The following is a 19,010-nucleotide window of genomic DNA, read 5'->3' as shown; positions in this document are numbered from 1 at the left end:
ACGGGGGACAGGGACAAGGTGCGGGACGGATGGCCAGTCCCCAGGGACCCACGATGGCACCCCAATGCCCCCCAGCTCACCTGGGTGCCTCTGTCCCAGCCGGATCTCGCCTGGAGCCCCCGGCTGCCCCGGCCGCTCGCCCGCTCCACCGCGCAGACCCAGGCATCCCGCCCTGCACCCCCATAACCCCTCCCCGGCCCCCGCCAGGGGGTTCCCCCAGCCCAGCCCCGGCCCCTCGCCTCCAAAGAAAGAGCCTCTTTCACGGCAGCCCCCCCTCCTTGCGTGGGGCAGGCGCCCAGGGTGGGGGTTAGGAAAACATGGGGGCCCGGGAGGAACAAGGGGAGCCATTGACGGGCCCGGGGCAGGCGAGGAGGAAAGGGCGGCATTGAGGCCCCGTCCCGCTGCCTGCGCAGCCCCCCCGGTGCTGCCGGGGTCTCGCTCGTGCCCACCGTGACGGTACCGTGGGAGACGTGAGCGCAGCACGTGGTGGGCACGCTCCAGCCCGGGCACACGCGTGTGTCGCTGGTGGCCTGCCCGGCTTGCCTTTGCACGAGCCAGCGTGCGCGGAGGGTGCTGGAGCGTGGGGGGCACCCGCTTGGTTGGGGGTGCGGGGGGCTTGCACCCTGGCACGCACACCGTGGCACGCCCTGTTGCAGCCCAGGGTGAGGCACAACCCCCTGCCCCAATTTCGGTGCATCACTCCGTGCCCCCCCCCCCGCCCCAGCTGCAATACCTGTGCTGCCCCCTTCCTGCTCCCCAACTCTTTGGGGGGACACCCTGGGCTGAGTGCCCCAAACCTGGTGCAGGCTGTCCCCCCAGGCCCCCTTCCTACCCTGGAAGCCCCCCCCACATGTCCCCCAAACTCTTCCCCCCATTCGGGGAGGGGACACACACCAAAGCCCCCCTCGCCATGAGTGCACAGGAGCTCTGCCCCTTCCCCAAATCCAGCCCAACCCTCCTTGCTTAGGGGGTGGCTCCCCCGTTTCCTTCCTCTCCCCCCACCCCCAGGGCGGCGGGGGGGCTGAGCGAGGAGGAGGAGGGCTGGGGGGCTGGCGGAGGCCGTGCTGGGGTGGGAGGACAGGCAGGACGGGAGCACAGAAGCTCGGTGGGAGCAGAGCGGGAGCAGCAGGGAGGAGAGCGCGAGCGGGGAGCAGGGGCACCGCACCCCCCACCCCCCACCCGGGACCCCCACCCCCAAGCCCCGAGAGCGAGAGTCGCCAGTAGAAGAGCACCCCAGGTTTGTTGGATCATTTCACATGCTTTATTTCAGCAGTCAAAAAAAAAAAATAATTAAAAAAAAAAAAAAAAAAAGACAATTTCAAATTATTATACATATACAAACTAGGTACAGACTCCGGGAGAGACCGGAGCATCCGCCGGGAGATGGGCCGGCAAACGGGGGTGGGTTCGTGCGCCTCCGTGCCCAGGGAGGGAGGGAGGAAGGGAGGGAGGGATGGATGGATGGATGGATGGATGGATGGATGGATGGATGGATGGATGGAGAAAAAGCTGCTGGAAGATGAGAGCGGAGCTGAAGATCCACCTGCTTAACGTGGAAAGTGGGGTTGTCCTTTTTTCCCTTTCAAGGCTTTTAAATTTCTTTTTCTTTTTTTTTGGTTCTACCTTGTGTTTGCTCCGGGATTTGCTTGCGGGATGGAGGGGGGGGGAAGTAAACAGCACCTTTAGAAAATTCACAAGTTGAGCTGGGCAGCAAAGAAAGGGGGGTGGGGGAAACCAACGAAATAGAGGGAAATTAAATAAATCAAGCTGAGTCGCGTCTTTGGAGGCTGTAGCACCAGGCAGTCCGGGTTCGGGTGTTGAAGGACCAGGATAAAAGAGAATTTAAAAAAAAAATAACCCCAGGATAAAAGTCCTGGGGGAAGAAACCTCAGCGACTCCTGAGGGACCTAAACAGAGGAAAATAAAAAGATCAACAGAGCAATAAAACAGAGAGATGGGGAGGGAAATATTAGAGAAAAATTAGCACCTTTGCTCTGAACCTGGCAGGAAAGTCCCGGCACGGCTGAAAAACCCCAAACGAACCTAAAACTACTTGAAATAAAAATAACCCCAAAAATTTAAAAAAAAAAAAAAAAAAGAAAGAAAAAAAAAACAAAACCACAAGAAAACAAAACCCCAAAGCACAGCGGTGAGGTAGCCTTCCAGAAAAGGAGAGTATGCAGCGAAGGGTCGGGTCTGCTCGGCGGCGGGGGCAGCGGCCGCTCCCCTGATGTGCTTGGATTGAATGGATTTTGCTGCCTGAATAAAAATAAAATAAGAAGAAAAGAACAAAAAGAAACCAAACACAAGGGGAAGGGGGGGGGGGGGGGGTGGAGAGGGAGAGAGAGGGGAAAACAACAACAGCAAAAAGCAGATTATAACCGAGAGTTAAAGATCTTCCTTGCAGCAAAGAAAATTTAATATACTAATGAGATGCAAGAAGCGAAGAGGCCAGCGGGGGGAGGTCGGCTGGAGGGGGGCTCGGCCGGTCCCGGCGCTCCGGGCTGGGGGGGCTCGGCACCGCGGGGGGGGCTCGGCGCGGCGGTGCGTTCGGTGAGCCGAGCCCCTGCCGCCGTCTTCGGGGCTGAGGAGTGCCTGACCCCGAGGAGGAGGAGAGGAGGGCAAGCAAGCGAACCCACTTCCTGGTGATTTGGTTTGAAAAGTCATTTATTTTTTTATTTTTTTTATTTTTTTTTTGGTTTAATGCTTTTTTTGGGGGTGGTTTTTTTTTAGGTTTTTCTTTTACGGAAACGCAAATAGTTTTAGAGACGCTGGATAGAAACCGACACAAATTCAAGTCCATGTGAAATTTTCTCCTTTTTTTTTGGCTGTTTTTTTTTTTTTTATTATTATTATTATTATTATTACTCTCTCCTGTTACGCGTGGGGCGTCCGGTTTACAAGAAGCAGACGGGGCCGATGTCGATGCCGAATTCCTGGTCTGGAGCGCCAACGTCCATAGGAGCCAAATCGATGATGGGCAGGCGAGAGGTCTTTGTCGTCTTGTACTCGATGACTGTCTTGCCCCAAGCGCCGGGTGTGACTCTGCGGGGAGGTCAGGATCAGCCCCGTCCCCACACAACGCCCCCACCACCACCGCCGAGACCATCCCCCGGCCCACTCACCGTGCAGCCGTCCTCGGTGACGCCGTAGGTGAAGCGGCTGTTGCCTTCGGCCCTGATCTCGATCTCGTTGGCACCTTGGAGGAGAAGGGCCTTCTTCAGGTTGCCGGTGTCCTGGTCCATGTAGGCGACGCTGTTCTTGCAGTGGTAGGTGATGTTCTGGGCGGCCTCGGTGGACATCAGGCGGAGGAAGGTCAACTGGATGGCGACGTCGGCTGGGTTGGAGCCCTCACCACCGTACTCGAACTGCCGGAGAAGAGGCGTTAGGCACCGCAGAGCTGGTTGTCCATCCCAGTTGTGTCCCTGCCCCCCACCGTCCCCCTGCTCACCTGGAATCCATCGCTCATCGTCTCGCCGAACCAGACGTGCTTCTTCTCCTTGGGGTTCTTGCTGAGGTACCAGTTCTTCTGGGCGATGGTGGCCTGGGTTGGGTAGACGCACGTCTCGCCTGTCTCCATGTTACAGTAGACCTTGATGGCATCCAGGTTGCAGCCTTGGTTGGGGTCGATCCAGTATTCACCTGCAGGGCAGAGGGAGGGGGGTCAGAGAGCGGGAAGGGGGGCAGGTGGCCACAATAGGTAGAGGATGGAGGTGAAGAGCAGCCATGAGGGTTGGAGGTGAGGGGAAGGTGGGACGGAGGTGAGGGGAGGTGGGACGGAGGTGAGGGGAGGTGGGACGGAGGTGAGGGGAAGGTGGGATGGAGGTGAGGGGAGGTGGGACGGAGGTGAGGGGAAGGTGGGATGGAGGTAAGGGGAGGTGGGACAGAGGTGAGGGGAAGGTGGGATGGAGGTGAGGGGAGGTGGGACAGAGGTGAGGGGAGGTGGGACGGAGGTGAGGGGAGGTGGGACGGAGGTGAGGGGAAGGTGGGATGGAGGTGAGGGGAGGTGGGACAGAGGTGAGGGGAGGTGGGACGGAGGTGAGGGGAGGTAGGATGGAGGTGACGAGAAGGTGGGAGGGACAGAGGATGGAGGGGCAGGTGAAGGGTAGCTGTGAGAGATGGAGGATGAAGGGATGGACGGTGGAGGTGAGGAGCAGCCATGAGAGATGGAGGAGGAAGGTGAGGAGCTGGTAGGAGGGATCAGGGGGTGGAGCATGGAGTTGAGCAACAGCCATGGGGACCAGAGGAAGGAGGTGAGGAGCAGCTCTGAGAAATGGAGGGTGGAGGTGAAGAGCAGCCACAAGAGGTAAAGGATGGAGGTGAGAGCAGCCATGATAGACAGGATGGAGGAATGAAGGTGAGCATCAACCACGGGGGATGGAGGAAGGATGGAGGTGAGGAGCAGGTAGAGGGGACAGGGGGATGGAGGTGACAGTATCCCAGAGGGACGTGGGGACTGGTGGGGACACTGACCGCTCTTCCAGTCGCCGTGGCACATCTTCAGGTCACGGCAGGTACGGGCAGGGTTTTTGCGGGTGCCTTCGGGGCTGCGGATGTTCTCGATCTGTTGGCTCAGGCGCTCTTGAGGGTGGTGTCAACCTCCAGGTCCCGGTCGCGCATCACGTTGGCGTCGTCAGCTCGGTAGTAGCGCCCACCGTCATGGGCCTTCTCCTGGGGTGGCTGGGGCAGGAAGCTGAAGTCGAAGCCGCCGCTGGGGGGGCCGGGGAAGGACCAGGGGGGCCAGGTGGGCCGGGGGGGACCCTGTGGGAGGAGGAAGATGGTGAGCAGAAGACAAAGGCAGGCCGGCTCTGGGCAGGCAGCGGCAGAGGGGCTGATACGTACAACTGGGCCGACATCGCCGGTGCGACCGCGGGGGCCAGGGGGGCCGATGGGGGCCGGGCAGCCCGTTGAGACCATCTTTGCCAGCAGCACCAGCGGAGCCAGGAGGACCCTGTGGGAGAGGAAAGGGGGTGAGTGTGGCCATCCCACCAAGGCGGAGTCGTCCCCTCCGGTCCCAACCCATGTCCCCCACGAGAAACCCGATGACAGCAGGACACAGCCCTGCTGCGGAGACCCGCTCCCCCCTGCTCTCCACGGGATGCTCCAGCCCTGGCTGGAGGTCATGGCTCAGCCAAGGACTTACTCTTGGACCGGCGGGACCAGAAGCACCAGAAGGACCTTGTTCACCAGGAGAGCCCTGTGCAAAGCAAGAAACAAGAGGTCCCGTCAGCATCTCACTCTGCTTCCAGGACGTGGGGCAGTACCGGGGCCACTGTCACCCCATGGGACTTACAGGAGGACCAGGTGGGCCCTGGAGACCGGAGAAGCCTCTGTGACCCTTCATGCCTCTGTCACCCTGTTCACCAGCTTCACCTTTGTCACCACGGGGACCTTGTGGACCCTGGAGGAGGAGGAGGAGGAAGAAGAGGGGTTGAGCAGGGTCCGGGCCAGCCACTGCCCCCGTGCCCACAGGGACGCAGAAGCTCCAAGGAATATGGAGGAGAACATCAACTTACAGCAGGACCGCGAGCACCAGCAGGACCAGGGGGGCCGGCGGGACCTTGGGGACCCTGGGACAGGAGGGAAGGGGACAGGTTAGAGCATCCTCTAGCTTCTGCTTTCCCCGGCTCAGGACACCATCACCCCAAGCAGGGCGATGGGACACCCGGCTTCCCGGAGAAGCTCCTCCAGCGGCAAGAGCTGAGCCTGGTGCTGGACCCTGACCCGCTGCGGGTTTGCGGGATCAGGCCTTGGTCCGTAACTGGGTCGAGTCCGGGGTGACCCCTGGGATGGGGAGGGGTGCAAGGGGGGGCGCTGGGCAGAGCATCACTTACGGTCTCACCGCGATCTCCGTGCTTGCCAGCAGGACCGACGGGGCCAGGGGCACCGGGGGCACCAGGAGCGCCAGGGGGGCCGGCAGGGCCAGTCTCACCACGGTCACCCTGTGAGGAGGAGGAGAAGGAAGAGGAGGAGGAAGAGGAGAAGTCAGGTCAGTGTGGGCCAGCACAGCCCCATCGTCCCCTCCCGCAGCCCCTTCACACCAGCCCACTCACCTTGGGACCAGCAGCACCATCGCGACCAGGGGCACCTTCAGCACCGGGAGCACCCTACAGAGGAGCAAAGACCCCCTCGTTAGGGCAGGCGGGGGCTAACGAGGGCCTGGATATCGCCGCCTCCGCTCAGCCCCCCGCAGGCTGCACCGCACACCGACTACGGCAGCATCCATGAGTGCCACGAGTTGGCGAGTCCTCAGCAAACCGAATGCCGAGATGAGGGGGTCTGTACCCCCCAACACCGACGGTTGCCCACGGCCGCTTACCTCACGTCCAGCTTCACCAGGGGGTCCAGCCAGGCCAGGGGGGCCCATTGGGGCCGGGAGGACCGCGCTCGCCAGGGGAACCAGAGGGACCTTGCTTGCCGGGTTCACCCTGTGGAGGAGAGAGGACAGGGGACATCAGACAGTGGTGAGCATCCTCCCCTCTAGGGCCGCAGCCGGGGGGGGCTGCACAGGTGAGTCCAACCCTGGGGGGTCCCAGCATCGTTTCACCCCCGCTGGATACTCCACAGAGGGGCCGGGCAGCCCAGGGGAAGCCTCTCTCGCCTCTCTGTCCGGGGAGACCGACGACACCACGCTGTCCAGCGATACCTTGGGGTCCGGGGGTGCCAGGAGCGCCCTGCGGGGACACACGGCACCTCAGGGTGGTGGCAGTGGCGGGGGCCACCCTCCCCGCGGAGGGGGGTGGCTGAGGGATGCCAGACGGCATCCTGGCATCCCTGGCTCTGCGGAGGGCGTCCGAGTCGGGGGGGTGACTTACGATGGGGGCCGTCAGCACCAGGAGAGCCCTTCTCACCGGGGGGGCCAGGAGGGGCCAGCAGGGCCAGGCTCACCGGGGCGGCCAGCGGGGCCGGTTTCACCACGGGGTCCTTTGCCACCTTCCTTCCCGCTGGGGCCGGGGGGGGCCGGGGAGACCGATGTTTCCCTGGGCGGGGGGGGAGGCGATGCCATCAGGCAGAGGCCCAGGACCCCCCCAGCTGCCAGCTGAAGGGTGGCCAGGTGTGTCCCAGTGCCAACTGGGACAGGGCGGCCACGTGGAGCCGCCTGGACGGGTGCCCAGCACCTCCCATCCCGTGTCCCCCCATCACCAACAGCCACCGTCCAGCACCCTCCCGTCCCCCACTTCCAGCCCCCCACCTCTTGCCCCACCGGGGCCAGGGGTACTCACAGAGGGGCCGGGGGGACCAACTCTTCCAGCAGCACCAGGGAAACCAGTAGCACCCTGGAAGGGAGAAAAGCTGGAGTCACCAGGGGCCGGTGACATGGCTCCTGCCGTGGAGCGGGTCCAGGGGGACTGTCCCCTGGCTGGTGGCCACTGCAGGGAGCCCTGGGGCCGGTGGCCAGGAGGAAAGCATCCATCCAGGGGGGGATAGGGCTTATTTGGGGGGGGGGATAAAGACAACATCCCCCCCTTTTCCCTTCTGCTCCAACCCCACCATGGGATGAAGCCACCCCGGGTGGACGCCATCCCCCCCAGACGGTTTTAGGGGTGCAGGGCTGGAAAAGCCCCAGCTCCCCTCTGCCCCACAGCGTTGGGGGGGGGGGGCAGAGCAAAACATAGGTAAGTCACCTCGGGGGTGTTTATGCCTGGGGGGGGTCTCCTGGGGGCACCAAACCCTCCCACCACCATAAGACTGGTACTTACAGGGGGTCCAGCGCTACCACGAGCACCTTTGGGACCAGGAGCACCAACAGCACCCTGTGGAGGAGGAAGAGGAGGAGGAGGGGGGTGAGCTACAGTGTAAGGCTGGACCCCGAGTGGGTGTGGAGTGGGGGGGAGTGCAACTTACGGCGGGGCCAGGAGCACCAGTGGGGCCGGCAGGGCCGGGGGGACCGGCATCACCCTTGGCTCCAGCATCACCAGTTTTCACCTTTAGCACCAGGCTGGCCATCAGCACCCTGCAGGAGAGCGGAGAGGGGTGAGCCGGGGAGGGGGGCACAGTGTCACCCCCAGCGGGGCAGGATCAGGCCCCTGGGCAAGGAGGAGCAAGGCCATTGTACTTACGGGGGGGGCCAGCAAATCCAGCAGGACCGGGAGGGCCGGGCTCGCCACGGTCGCCCTAGGAGAGAAGGCGAGGATGGTGTCACCCCAGGCATGGGACAGCCACCCATGGCCACCAAAGGATGGCCACCCAACAGCCAGGATGGGGGACACTTACAGGAGCACCACGGGCACCAGTGGGACCAGCAGGACCGGGGGGACCAGCTTCACCCTGGAAAAGGGGAGGAAAAAAAAAGAAAAAGAGGTCAATGCTGTGGCAAGGAGGTGGCGCTGGGTACCAGGACACATCTGTCCCCGGTGCAGTGTCTGGTGGGGGGGGATGGCCCTACCTTGTCACCGGGAGCACCAGCAGGGCCGGGGGGGCCGATGGGGCCGGTCAGACCTCGGAGACCGTCTTTGCCAGGAGCGCCGTCAGCACCTTTGGGACCTGGGTCGCCCTGGGAGAGGAAGATGATGGCGGGTTACCTGGGGAGCTCCCTTTGCACAGCAGCACGGAGGCTCCCCTGGTTCTTCATTCAGGGACTATCCTCATCCTCCTCCCAGGCTCTGGGGGAAGAGCTGGGCTCAGCGCCCAGCTGGCAGCAAGGGCCTGTCCCTAAGGGCCACGCTCGATGGGGACAGAGGTCGGCACCGAGCATCCCCTCCCCAGGGGGCTGCTGTCCTCCAGTCTTGGCTTAGGGGAGTCCATCCAGCCCCGAGAGGATGACGGAGGGGGGACAGGGACAGCGGGAGCAGAGGACCAAGGGGGCACATCAGGATTTTGGGGGACACGTACTCTGTCACCCTTGGCGCCTGGCAGGCCGGCAGCACCACGCTCTCCGGGCATACCCTGCAGACCGGGGGGCCCTTGGCCACCGGGGGGCACCGGGAGCACCAGCATCACCCTGGGCAAGAGAGACAGAAGGTGGGTGTTAGTGAGAACACGGCACTTCCTCGGCACAGCAAATTCCTCCCCAGCTTCAGCCCCAGCAAAAGAGGGTGAAGCCAAACCCACCCCCCCTCCCTTTACATCTGCACCCCAAGAACCACCAGCTGGGGACGGTCACCCATCACCCGAACAGTCCCAGCCCGGCACGGTGGCACCGAGACCTCGCACCTACCTTAGCACCATCGTTACCGGGAGCACCGTTAGCACCACGAGGACCTTGGGGACCAGGGGGGCCTTGGACGCCGCGTTCACCTGGGAAACCTCTCTCGCCCTGGAGGGGGGAGGCAGGAGAGGGGCCGCAGCCGTCAGGGGGGCGGTGGGCACAGCAAGGGTGCCAAAAGCTGGCTGGGGAGGGAGTGGGGTTCAACTCACCCTGGCACCGGCGGGACCGGGAGCACCGACATCTCCGGGGACACCCTGGGAGGGGAGGCAGAGGGTGCAGAGTCAGCGCGGGAAGGGGTGGCCCTGGGGACAGGCTGGGGGGTCCCCGGGATGCCCCTCAGGGGCGGAGAGGGAGGGGGTCCCACAGTCCTAGGGGGATGGGGCAGGGCTGGGGTCCCCGCTGCTCCCAGTGGAGAGGCTATGTGGAGCACCTCGGGGTGTGCTGGGGGGCAGCCCCCAGACCTGGCTGGGAGGGGGGCAATGGGGAGGGGACAGGGACAGTCACACTGTGGCCATGCTCGCCCACACTCACCTGCTCACCGGGCTTGCCAGCCTCACCGGGGGGGCCAGCGGGGCCCGGCAGACCCTGGGGAGGAAGAAGAGGAGCGATGAGACACCACGGAGGTGGGTGACCAAAGCGGACGAAGAAAGGGGCAACGTCACCCCGACCCTGGATGGTTTGTCCCCTCTCAAGGGAAGGGGACTTCCCTCACCTGGAAGCCAGGAGCACCAGCAGGACCTTGTTCACCTCTTTCTCCAGCGGGACCCTGGGGGAGAAGGGACAAGCATGAGGGGGGGCAGTCGGCTCCCAAACCCCTTCTCCAGTGGCTGAGCGCAGCCATAGGTGGCCAAAGGCTTGTTGACACTCACAGTAGGGCCGGGAGGACCTTGGGCACCAGCTTCACCGTCTTTGCCAGCAGGACCCTTTGGAAGAGAGAGAAGAGAGCGCTCAGGGCACAGCCTGGATCTGCAGCCCAGTGATTCCCTGTGGGACTCTGCGCCCTCCCTGAATTGTGGGGCTGGATGTGGCCGTAGCATCCTTCGAAGAACAGAAGCCGCGGCGAGCTGCCCGTGGCCACGTCACCTCCCTGCTGTCCCTTCTCCAAAGCCACTGGCAGCCGCCGGGCTGGAATCCCAGCCACCTCTACCCGCTGCCATCCCATCCTTGGAGCCTTCCCTGGCCCCATCTTGGCCGTCCCAGCCCCACGCCGGTGAGAAGCTCCCTGCCAACCCCCCACCGGGCTGGCTGGGCTCCGGCGAATACTTACGACAGCGCCGGGGGGACCGGGAGCACCTCTCTCGCCAGGTTTGCCAGGCTCACCCTGAAGGCAAGAGAACAGGATGAGACCCCTGATGGGACCACAACACCGGCAGGCAAGAGCCTGCAGGCGCAGACAGGCACCAGCGCAGCCTTCCCCGGGGGGGGGTCACGTCCCCTGAGCCACCCCCCCCTCGGGTGCCTGCTTCGCAGGAGCCACGTGCCCACCCACAGCCACCGTCCTGGGTGGTGGCAGAGGCCAGCAGGCAGGAATCCTTCACGGACTGGGATCCCTGCATCCCTCCGGCAGCATCATCCCCAGCACCCCCCTCTGCCCTGGGGGATGCAGCGCTTGTTCACACTCACCGCAGCACCTTTAGGACCAGGGAAACCCATCACGCCAGCTTGACCTCTGGCACCAGGGGGGCCGGGGGGGCCGGGGCGGCCGTCTTGACCAGCGGGACCCTATTATGGGGAGGGGGAGTGAGCACCACGTTAGCAGAGCCCATGGCGAGCCGAGGCAGGAGCGGGGCATCGGTGGGTACAACTTACGGGGGGGCCAGTCTTGCCGTCGGGACCGGGGCTCCCGGGGCTTCCAGTCAGACCCTGCAAGGGAGCACGAGGTGGGTTAGTGGCTCACGGCTCCGAGAGATGCTCCAGGGAACGTGAGCGGCCTGGCAAGCGGCTTCTCCACCGGCATGGAGAGTGCGGCAGCCGGCGCCCGTCCCTGGAGCGGGGGCCACCAGCGCGGTGGCGGTTGCCGACGGCGCTCGCTGTTCCTCGCAACCCCCCTGCCGCCGTGCCCACCACCCCCTCGCGCTCACCTTGCACCGGGGAGGCCGGGTTCCCCGGGGCGTCCAGCTTCACCAGGAGATCCTTTGGGGCCAGCAGGGCCGGGGGAGCCACGCTCGCCGGGGGGACCCTGGGGAGGGGTGGGAGAGGGGACAGACGGTTTAACCCAGCTGCAGGACATCACCCGGAGATGGGGACAAGAGCCGTGTCACCGGAGGTGGCAGTGACGCAGAGCCGGCTTCGCCACCATGTGGGGACAGGTGACAAATGCCCGGTGTCCCCACCGCCCCCGCTGAGGACACGGCTTTCTCGCCCAGACAGGCAGGAGGGAGACCTGGGCACCTACCTTGGGACCGGCGATGCCATCAGCGCCAGGGAAACCGCGGCTGCCGGGAGCACCCTGCGAAGGACAGGAGAGGGGTCAGTGCGGTGACATGGGGTGACCTCGGGGAGATTAGGGGTGCAGGGAAGGGATGTGTCAAAGGTGGCACCTGGCCACCAGTGGTGTCCCTTCTGAGGTGAGCCACTGGAGACCTCAGTGGCGCACTGGAAGGGGCTGGGGGTGTCACCACGGTGGGTGCCTGTCCCTGAGCACCCACGAGGCTCAGCCGCTGGACGTCGGGAGATGGGAGGAGGACAGGGATGGGGACGGGGACCTGGCAGGGGTGGGACAGGGACTGCTCCTACTCACACGTTCGCCAGCAGGGCCAGGAAGCCCAGCAGGGCCGGGCTCACCACGGGCTTCCTCTCTTGCCTTCCTCGCCAGCTGGGCCGGGGGGACCTTGGACACCAGCAGGACCCTGGGGAAAGGAGGCAGAGGGATGAGCACCCGCACACAGGTGTGTGGGATCCAGGAGGGACCAAGCCCCCGAGGAGATGTGGGGGGGGTCACTTACAGGTTCGCCTTTGGCACCAGTGTCTCCCTTGCTGCCTGGAGCACCGGGTTCACCCTGGCGGTGGAAGGAGGGAAGAGGGAAAAGATATTTAACACCAGACTGATGAGCAAAGGGAGCCCTGAGCTGCACCCTGCCTGGTTCCTCAGCAGGAGGCAGGATGCCCAGCATCTGTCCCCCCCCAGCACCATCCTGCACTTGCAGGGCTGGAGGAGACAGGGGTTGCCAGAGGAGGCATCTCCAGGTGGGACAGCAGCTTGCTGGAGGAGCAGGAGGGATCCGACCCCGGGAGGAGGCAGATGGGGGTGTCCAGGGATACTCACGCTGTTACCCTTGGGACCGGGGGCACCACTGGGACCCTGGGGTCCGGAGGGACCACGGGCACCGGGGAAGCCGGGAGCGCCAGCAATGCCAGGAGCACCCTAGAAGAGGCAGATGAGGAGGTGAGGGAGCAGCGTGGACCCTCATCCCAGAGCCAGGTGGGGGGTGAAGGACACTCACAGTTGCGCCCTTGGCACCGGGTTGACCATCAGCACCGGGGTTGCCCTGCAGAGAGAAAGAGGAGGAGGAGGGTTATGCCAGGGCTGGCAGGACGTGAGGCCGAAAGGCAAGGAGCTGTCAGATGCCACTTACAGCAGGACCAGCAGCGCCAGCAGGGCCGGGGGGACCAGGCTCACCACGGGCCCCTTGGGGACCTTCGCTGCCACGAGCACCCTGGGGACCAGTTTCACCCTGGGGAGGAAGAGGAGGGCAGAAGAGCCGTGAATGCGAGGGCTGCCCTGAAACCACTGACATGGCTGATTTCCCCTTCTGTCTGCAGCTCCTTTCCCATGGAGGCAAAGCCAGGAGAGATGCCCATGGGACTTGGCTGGGGACGTCGCTGTCTGCCCCACTGTCCCAGACAGCAGCGAGGCGGCAGCACTTCATCTTTTCTCATTTCTGGGCCACGTGGGGAACCCATTCGATGCTCAATCCTTCTCCCACCCACCAGCTCCCAGTTTCCAGCAGTTTTTCCCCACCCAGGAGATGCCACCTGGGAGCAGATGGTCAGGCAGGTCCTACCTTAGCACCAGCAGCACCGGGGAAGCCGGGGGGACCAGCAGGGCCGGTTGGACCCTAGAGAGGAGAGGGGGCACGTGTCGGAGGAGGGAACACACCTTGCACATCTGGTGCTGAGGGGTTTTCCGGGCAGCAGAGCTCTGGCCCCCAGCCAGGATTTCCTGGCCGCGGTGGAGCCGGAGGGGATCTCCCTCCAGAGAAACCACAGCTGATGCCGGGTACTGGCTGCAGAGCAGGTTTGGGGGTTACTTACGGGAGGACCAGCAGCACCGGGAGCACCGTCGTTACCACGAGCACCCTGCAGGAGAGGAGGCACGTTAGTGATGCCCACCGGCAGGAGAGGTGGCCCCCAGCCCCCCCCACGCCCCGGGGCAGGGGATGCTCAGCTCTGCCCAAACCAGATACTCACAGCAGGGCCAGATGGACCGGGACGGCCTCTCTCGCCGGGAAGACCACGAGGACCCTGGGGAGGGAAGGGGACGTGTTTTTGTCAGCAAAAGAGCCACTTTTCGCTTTTGGGGACTCCTCCCATCCTTGTGCCCCCCCATTCCCCCATTCCTGCCTAAAGCGATGTTTTCAGGGGGTTAAATGCCCTCTTCGCCCCATTCCCTGGGGAAGCATCGCCAAGGACGAGCTGTTTCCCCATCACGTCTTGCCCCCCCATCCCTATCCCCTCTTGCTGGCCGAGGCCAGATCCTCCCCCCATGGTCCCTGGGGACTCCAGCACTCACCATCTGCCCAGGAGCACCGTTCTCCCCGGGGCTGCCAGGCTCACCCTAGGAGAAAGGACGAGATTGAGGGACCTGCTCCAGAGGGAGGGAGGGAGCAGCGATGACTTTACCAGGAGGGCAGGGGTGCCACTGCCACCACTCCTCACCTTGGGACCAGCGGGACCGGGCTCACCCTTGGCACCATCCAGACCACTGAAGCCCTGGGGAGCAGGAGAGAGAAGAGGGGGGGAGTCAGGAGGGGACCCCCTGATGAGGTCCCCCTTCCCCTAAATCTTGCAAGCAGGGGAGGAGGGACTCACTCTGTGACCCTTCATGCCTGGCAGACCGGCGGTTCCTGGGAGACCACGTGCACCCTAGGAGAAAAGGGGAGGTGGTGATGGAGATGCTTTGGGGTGGGGGGTGTTCCCACACCCCCTTACCCCTGTCCCCAGAGGGGGCGAGGCAGCTGGTGTCACGTCCTTGCTATGCTACCAGGCAGGACATGGAGGGGGTGTCCCCTGGCGAGGGCATCCCAGTGGGGAGCATCTCACCTGGGGGCCGGGGGGACCGCGCTCTCCGGGACGGCCGGGCTTTCCAGCTTCACCCTAAGGAGAAGGACACCAGGTTGGTGGCACGTCCCCAATCCAGGCGGCTCCTGCTCACCTCGGGGGGGCCACCAGGCCCCAAAGAGCGAGGGGAGACCCCATCCAGAGGCCACTTACATCATCTCCGTTCTTGCCAGGGGGGCCGGCGGGACCACGGGGACCCATGGGACCCTAGGAGAGATGCAGGGCAGGGATGAGGATGCTGTGGGTGACGGCTGCGCCCTGTCACCCTGACACCCGGGCTGGGCAGTGCCAGCCTCTGGCAGCCCCGTTCCCACGGATCCCAGCTGAGATGCCCCGGAGCAGGGACAGCGTGGCCGTGGCCGGGAACAGGCGGCCTCATCCCCATCCCCGTGGGACATCAGGCTGGAGGAGGAGGTGACAGGACTCACAGAAGCGCCAGGCTCTCCAGGTTCACCAGGGGGACCTTGGAAACCTTGAGGACCCTGCGGGTTAGTGGGAAAAAAGGGAAAAAAAGGAAAAAAAGGGTTAGAAAATTAGAAGATTGGGCCTGAAGACCCCGATGGCAATGGCGGTCTGTCGTCCTCCCCCCCCGTATGGCAGCATGAGGACACACGTCCCCACGTGTTCCCATACGCAGTGGGAGGGGTGGGATGCCCCACCCTACCCTCGCGCCGTCCCGTCCCACCCGGCCTCCCGCCACCCGGAGGGGCCTTGTCCCCAGAACGAGACGGGAGGGTGAGATACTCACAGGAGCACCGGGAGGGCCGGGGAGACCGCGGGGACCAGCTGGACCCTGAGAAGGAGAATGGGAAGTGGTGAGGAGTGGCTGCCATGTCACCCTGTCCCCATCCTTGTCTCCATCACCACTCCATTGCTGTGGTGACAGCCCATCGCCACCCCACCATCATCCCACTGCTGTCCCCATCACCACCTCACCTTTGTCCACACTGATACACCGTTGCCACCCCATCACCATCCCATCCCTGTCCCCAACACCAACCATTCCCTGTCCCCACTGTCACCCCATCCCTGTCCCCATTGCCACCCTATTGCTGTCCCCATCATCACCCCACCCCTGTCCCCATCACCAACCATTCCCTGCCCCATTGTCACCCCATCCCTGTCCCCATTGTCACCCCATCCCTGTCCCCATGGCCACCACACCCCTGTCCCCATTACCACACCACCCCTGTCCCCATCACCACACCACCCCTGTCCCCGTGGCCACCCCACCCCTGTCCCCATGGCCACCTCATCCCTGTCCCCATCACCTCCAGCACCAACATCCCTCCCCATCCCTCCCACCTCTTACCGCTCCACAGCATCCTCAGAACCACCGGCACTGGAATTGCTCCCAGCTTCACACCTCCCCCCTGCGTCCCCCCTGCGTGTGTCCCCCCCCACGGGGACCCCTGCCACCCCGCTGCTCACCATGGGGCCAGGCACAGCCATGCCGCCAGCTTTCTCGTCGTAGCCATAAGACATTTGAGGAGCGAAGTTCTGCAGGCAGGAGGGAGGGCAGGGGGTAAGCGGGGCGCAGACACCCCCACAGGGGTCTGCACCGCTGAGGACCCCCCCATACTCACTCCGCCGAGGCCTGGAGGACCTGGAGGGCCTGGGGGTCCCGGGAGGCCAGGCTGTCCAGGGATGCCATCTCTGCCAGGGGGGCCGGGGAGTCCCTGGGGAGAGAGAAGAGGAGAGTGAGCTCCAGCAGGATGGGGGTCCCGGTGGAGGGGAGGGAGCTCTGCGGGGGCGATACCCACCCTGTCTCCTTTGGGGCCGGTGTCTCCCTTAGGACCCTGTTGGGGAGAGGCAAGACAGGTGGTTAGAAAAGAGGTTCTCCAAAAACAGGTGGGGGATGTCGCGGGGTTTGGGGGGGGGCTAAGGGAGCCCTTACCTCTACTCCAGCGCTTTCTGGGTAGACAGGGGAGGCTGTGGGAGAAAGGAGGGGCATTCAGAGGAGCCGAGTGCGACCCACCACCCCACCCAACCCTGCACCCACCCCACAGCCCCGACACCCAGGGGAAGGATGCTGAGCCGGGGCAGGATCCAGCCCCGCCGCTCCCTGGGGACCCCCGGGGGACGGAGGGGACGACACGGTACCGTCGGTGTCGGGACAGATGGGGCAGCACTCTCCGAAGGGGATCTCGGCATTGGGGCAGTCGGAGGTGTCCTCGCAGATCACCTCGTCGCAGAGGATGTTGCCGCTGTCGCAGACGCAGATCTGGCAGGGTTCGGGTTTCCACACATCCTTGTCGTTGTACGTTAGCCCATCCTGTATGCAGCTTCCAGTTTGAACTGGGAGAGAGGGGCAGGGCAGGGGGAAGCGTGAGGGCGGGGGGCACGGCGGCGGCCCCCCGCACGGCCCTTCTCTTCTCTCCCCCCCCCTTCATCCCCCCCTTCTCCTGCAGCGTTTCTCCCTTCATCTGTTTCTCATCAGCCCATTGCGGTGACACAGGAAAAGCACCACAATAAACTCTTCCCACATACGCTGGAATTTAAACAAAAACCTCCAGCCAGTTGCTGCGTCCCGCGGCGGATGGGGCCAAGGCAAATACCCCCGCGGCGGGCAGGGGGTGGGCACGGGGGTCCCCGCCGCCCGCGGGGGACGGGGACGGCGATGGGGATGGGATGGGGATGGGAAGGGGATGGGATGGGTGGGATCGGGTGGGTTGGCCCCAATGTCTGGGCTGAAATTAGATCCAGGCGGCTGCGGGATAGGGCTGGATCAGGCCAGATGGGGTTGGGGAATTAGAGTCCAGAGACTGGAGACAGGCAGGGGCTGACGTGGGGAGGGCAGGGCGGCGCGCCAGGGCCCGGGGCTGGCCCCATGGTGGGGAAGGGTCCTGGGGAGGGGGCGCGGGGCTGTTCCGGCCTGTGCCCCCCCCACCCCCCCCGCTCAGCAAGGGCAAAAGGCAAAAGGGAAAATGCAAAAGGCGACAAAATACAGAAGGCAAAATGTGAAATACGAAACGCAAAAAGTAAAACGCGAAATGCAAAAATGCGTATTGCAAAAGGCAAAATGCAGAACGCAAACTGCAAAAGGCAAAACGCAGGGTGCATGTTGTCAAATGCAAAATGCAGAATGGAAAGGGGAAAAAAAAAAAGCACTAAAAAAAATTCCCCCTCCCAAATGACAAAACTGGGCAAAATGTAAAGGGCACCGCAGGCCTGGCCCCGTCCCAGGTCCCCCCGTGTCCCCACGCCTGCAGGTGGCAGGCGCAGGCAGCCCAGCGGGGCGCAGGGGGGCACCCGGCGGTGGGGGGGCCGTGACCCCAGCCGTGCCCCCGGCCCCGGTGCAGCCCCACGGGGAGGCCGTGGGGTGCTGTCCCCGTCCCGGGGCGGCCGAGCGGGGCCGTCTGGCCAGCCCCGACTTTACAGGCTGCCGAAACATTTTCCTTATGAATCATCCGAGACTTTTCTAATTCTTTCCTGATGGCTTTTGCAGATCCTGGGGCCGGGCCCCCCCCCCCTCCCCTCCTCTCCCCCCTCGCCGCTCTCTCCCGCGCTCTTTCCCCCCTTTCCCTTCCCTGCCTCCTCCTCCCCTTCTTCCCCAGCTCCCTCCTTCCCCACCGGCTCCTCTCCACCCTTCCCTCCCTCCCCACTCTTGGCAGGGCGCCCCGACTCTCCGCACCGACACAGACCCCCCTAAAACCCTTTCACCCCCCAACCCCAAACCCCCTCCCAACCCACTTTTTCCTCCTTTTTTTTTTTTTTTTTGTTTTTTTGCTCCCCAGTAATTTCCCCCAAGTTTGTTTTTATTTTCCTCTCCAGATGCCAACCACCCCTTTATCCTTCCCCAACCCACGGCAGCGGGACCAAGCGTCGAAGATGCCGCCCAACCCCATCCCCACCCGCCACCCCGCGTCCCGCCGGCCACGAGCACCGTCACCGACAGCGGCTACTTACTGTCTTCTTCTCCTTGCCCGCGGGTGAGTAGTACAGTCGCTGCTATCAACAGCAGTAACCGAGAATCCACAAAGCTGAACATGTCTAAATATTAGACATGTAGACTCTTTGGGGTCTCTTTTGTTCTTAGGTTGGGGTCATACGGGGCCGATCCGACTCTGGAGCTCCAAATCCAGACCCCAGCAGAAACTTCCTACTGCCCTTGCCCACTCCTTCGCCTCCCCTTATATACGATGCGGCGGCGGGGAGAGGTGGGACCCATCGCAAACGGAGAATTTTGGACGGCCCCTCGGCCAATCAGCGGCACCCAGCGAGTTGGGGGGCAACCCTCGCACCCCCACCCCCCCGTCCGTTCATGCACACGCATACACAGACGTGCACACGCGTGTTGTCCCGAAGCAGGGCTGGGAGCGGTGGTTGTGGGGTGGATGGGAAGGGGGTGCTGGGGTGGGTGGGATGGGAGTTTTGGGGGCTTTGTGGGGGGGGGGGGTGGGGGTTTTTTTTTTTGGGGGGGTTGTGCTTCCTGAGGTGTTTGGGGGGCTGGATGTGGTCGGGCGGGGTGGGGACAGGCGATGTGGCACGTGGCACTTCGGGGACCCCGGTGCCATGCGACGCCGGGTGCCGCACTGAGGTGGGGGTGTCGGGGCGCTGCAAACGCCTGCTCCCACCTGTG

General features: G+C 63.9%; 1 protein-coding gene across 1 annotated transcript; it reads right to left on the bottom strand.

Annotated features, from left to right (window-relative positions):
• Nucleotides 1-2,649: 2,649 nt before the first annotated feature.
• Nucleotides 2,650-18,538, bottom strand: COL1A1 (collagen type I alpha 1 chain). The gene is given in 60 exon segments (XM_075117298.1): nucleotides 2,650-3,043; nucleotides 3,122-3,368; nucleotides 3,452-3,642; nucleotides 4,474-4,576; nucleotides 4,579-4,761; nucleotides 4,843-4,893; nucleotides 4,895-4,951; nucleotides 5,144-5,197; nucleotides 5,294-5,401; nucleotides 5,517-5,570; nucleotides 5,835-5,942; nucleotides 6,054-6,107; nucleotides 6,320-6,370; nucleotides 6,372-6,428; nucleotides 6,566-6,586; nucleotides 6,588-6,693; nucleotides 6,812-6,867; nucleotides 6,869-6,958; nucleotides 6,960-6,980; nucleotides 7,224-7,277; nucleotides 7,701-7,754; nucleotides 7,846-7,920; nucleotides 7,922-7,955; nucleotides 8,063-8,115; nucleotides 8,215-8,268; nucleotides 8,387-8,494; nucleotides 8,833-8,916; nucleotides 8,918-8,941; nucleotides 9,158-9,256; nucleotides 9,358-9,402; nucleotides 9,680-9,733; nucleotides 9,861-9,914; nucleotides 10,018-10,071; nucleotides 10,416-10,469; nucleotides 10,772-10,870; nucleotides 10,958-11,011; nucleotides 11,226-11,327; nucleotides 11,544-11,597; nucleotides 11,889-11,939; nucleotides 11,941-11,997; nucleotides 12,094-12,147; nucleotides 12,414-12,512; nucleotides 12,592-12,636; nucleotides 12,724-12,822; nucleotides 13,153-13,206; nucleotides 13,403-13,447; nucleotides 13,559-13,612; nucleotides 13,881-13,925; nucleotides 14,027-14,080; nucleotides 14,180-14,233; nucleotides 14,411-14,464; nucleotides 14,582-14,635; nucleotides 14,857-14,910; nucleotides 15,177-15,221; nucleotides 15,860-15,928; nucleotides 16,015-16,107; nucleotides 16,192-16,227; nucleotides 16,326-16,360; nucleotides 16,532-16,726; nucleotides 18,338-18,538. Coding segments are annotated over 60 exon segments (4,395 nt in total). The 5' UTR covers nucleotides 18,420-18,538; the 3' UTR covers nucleotides 2,650-2,897.
• Between the last annotated feature and the right edge of the window lie 472 nt (nucleotides 18,539-19,010).

Source organism: Phalacrocorax aristotelis, chromosome 23, assembly GCF_949628215.1.
Source record: "Phalacrocorax aristotelis chromosome 23, bGulAri2.1, whole genome shotgun sequence".
Taxonomy (NCBI): domain Eukaryota; kingdom Metazoa; phylum Chordata; class Aves; order Suliformes; family Phalacrocoracidae; genus Phalacrocorax; species Phalacrocorax aristotelis.
Note: the sequence above shows the minus strand (reverse complement) of the source record. Positions and strands in the feature narration are given on the sequence as shown.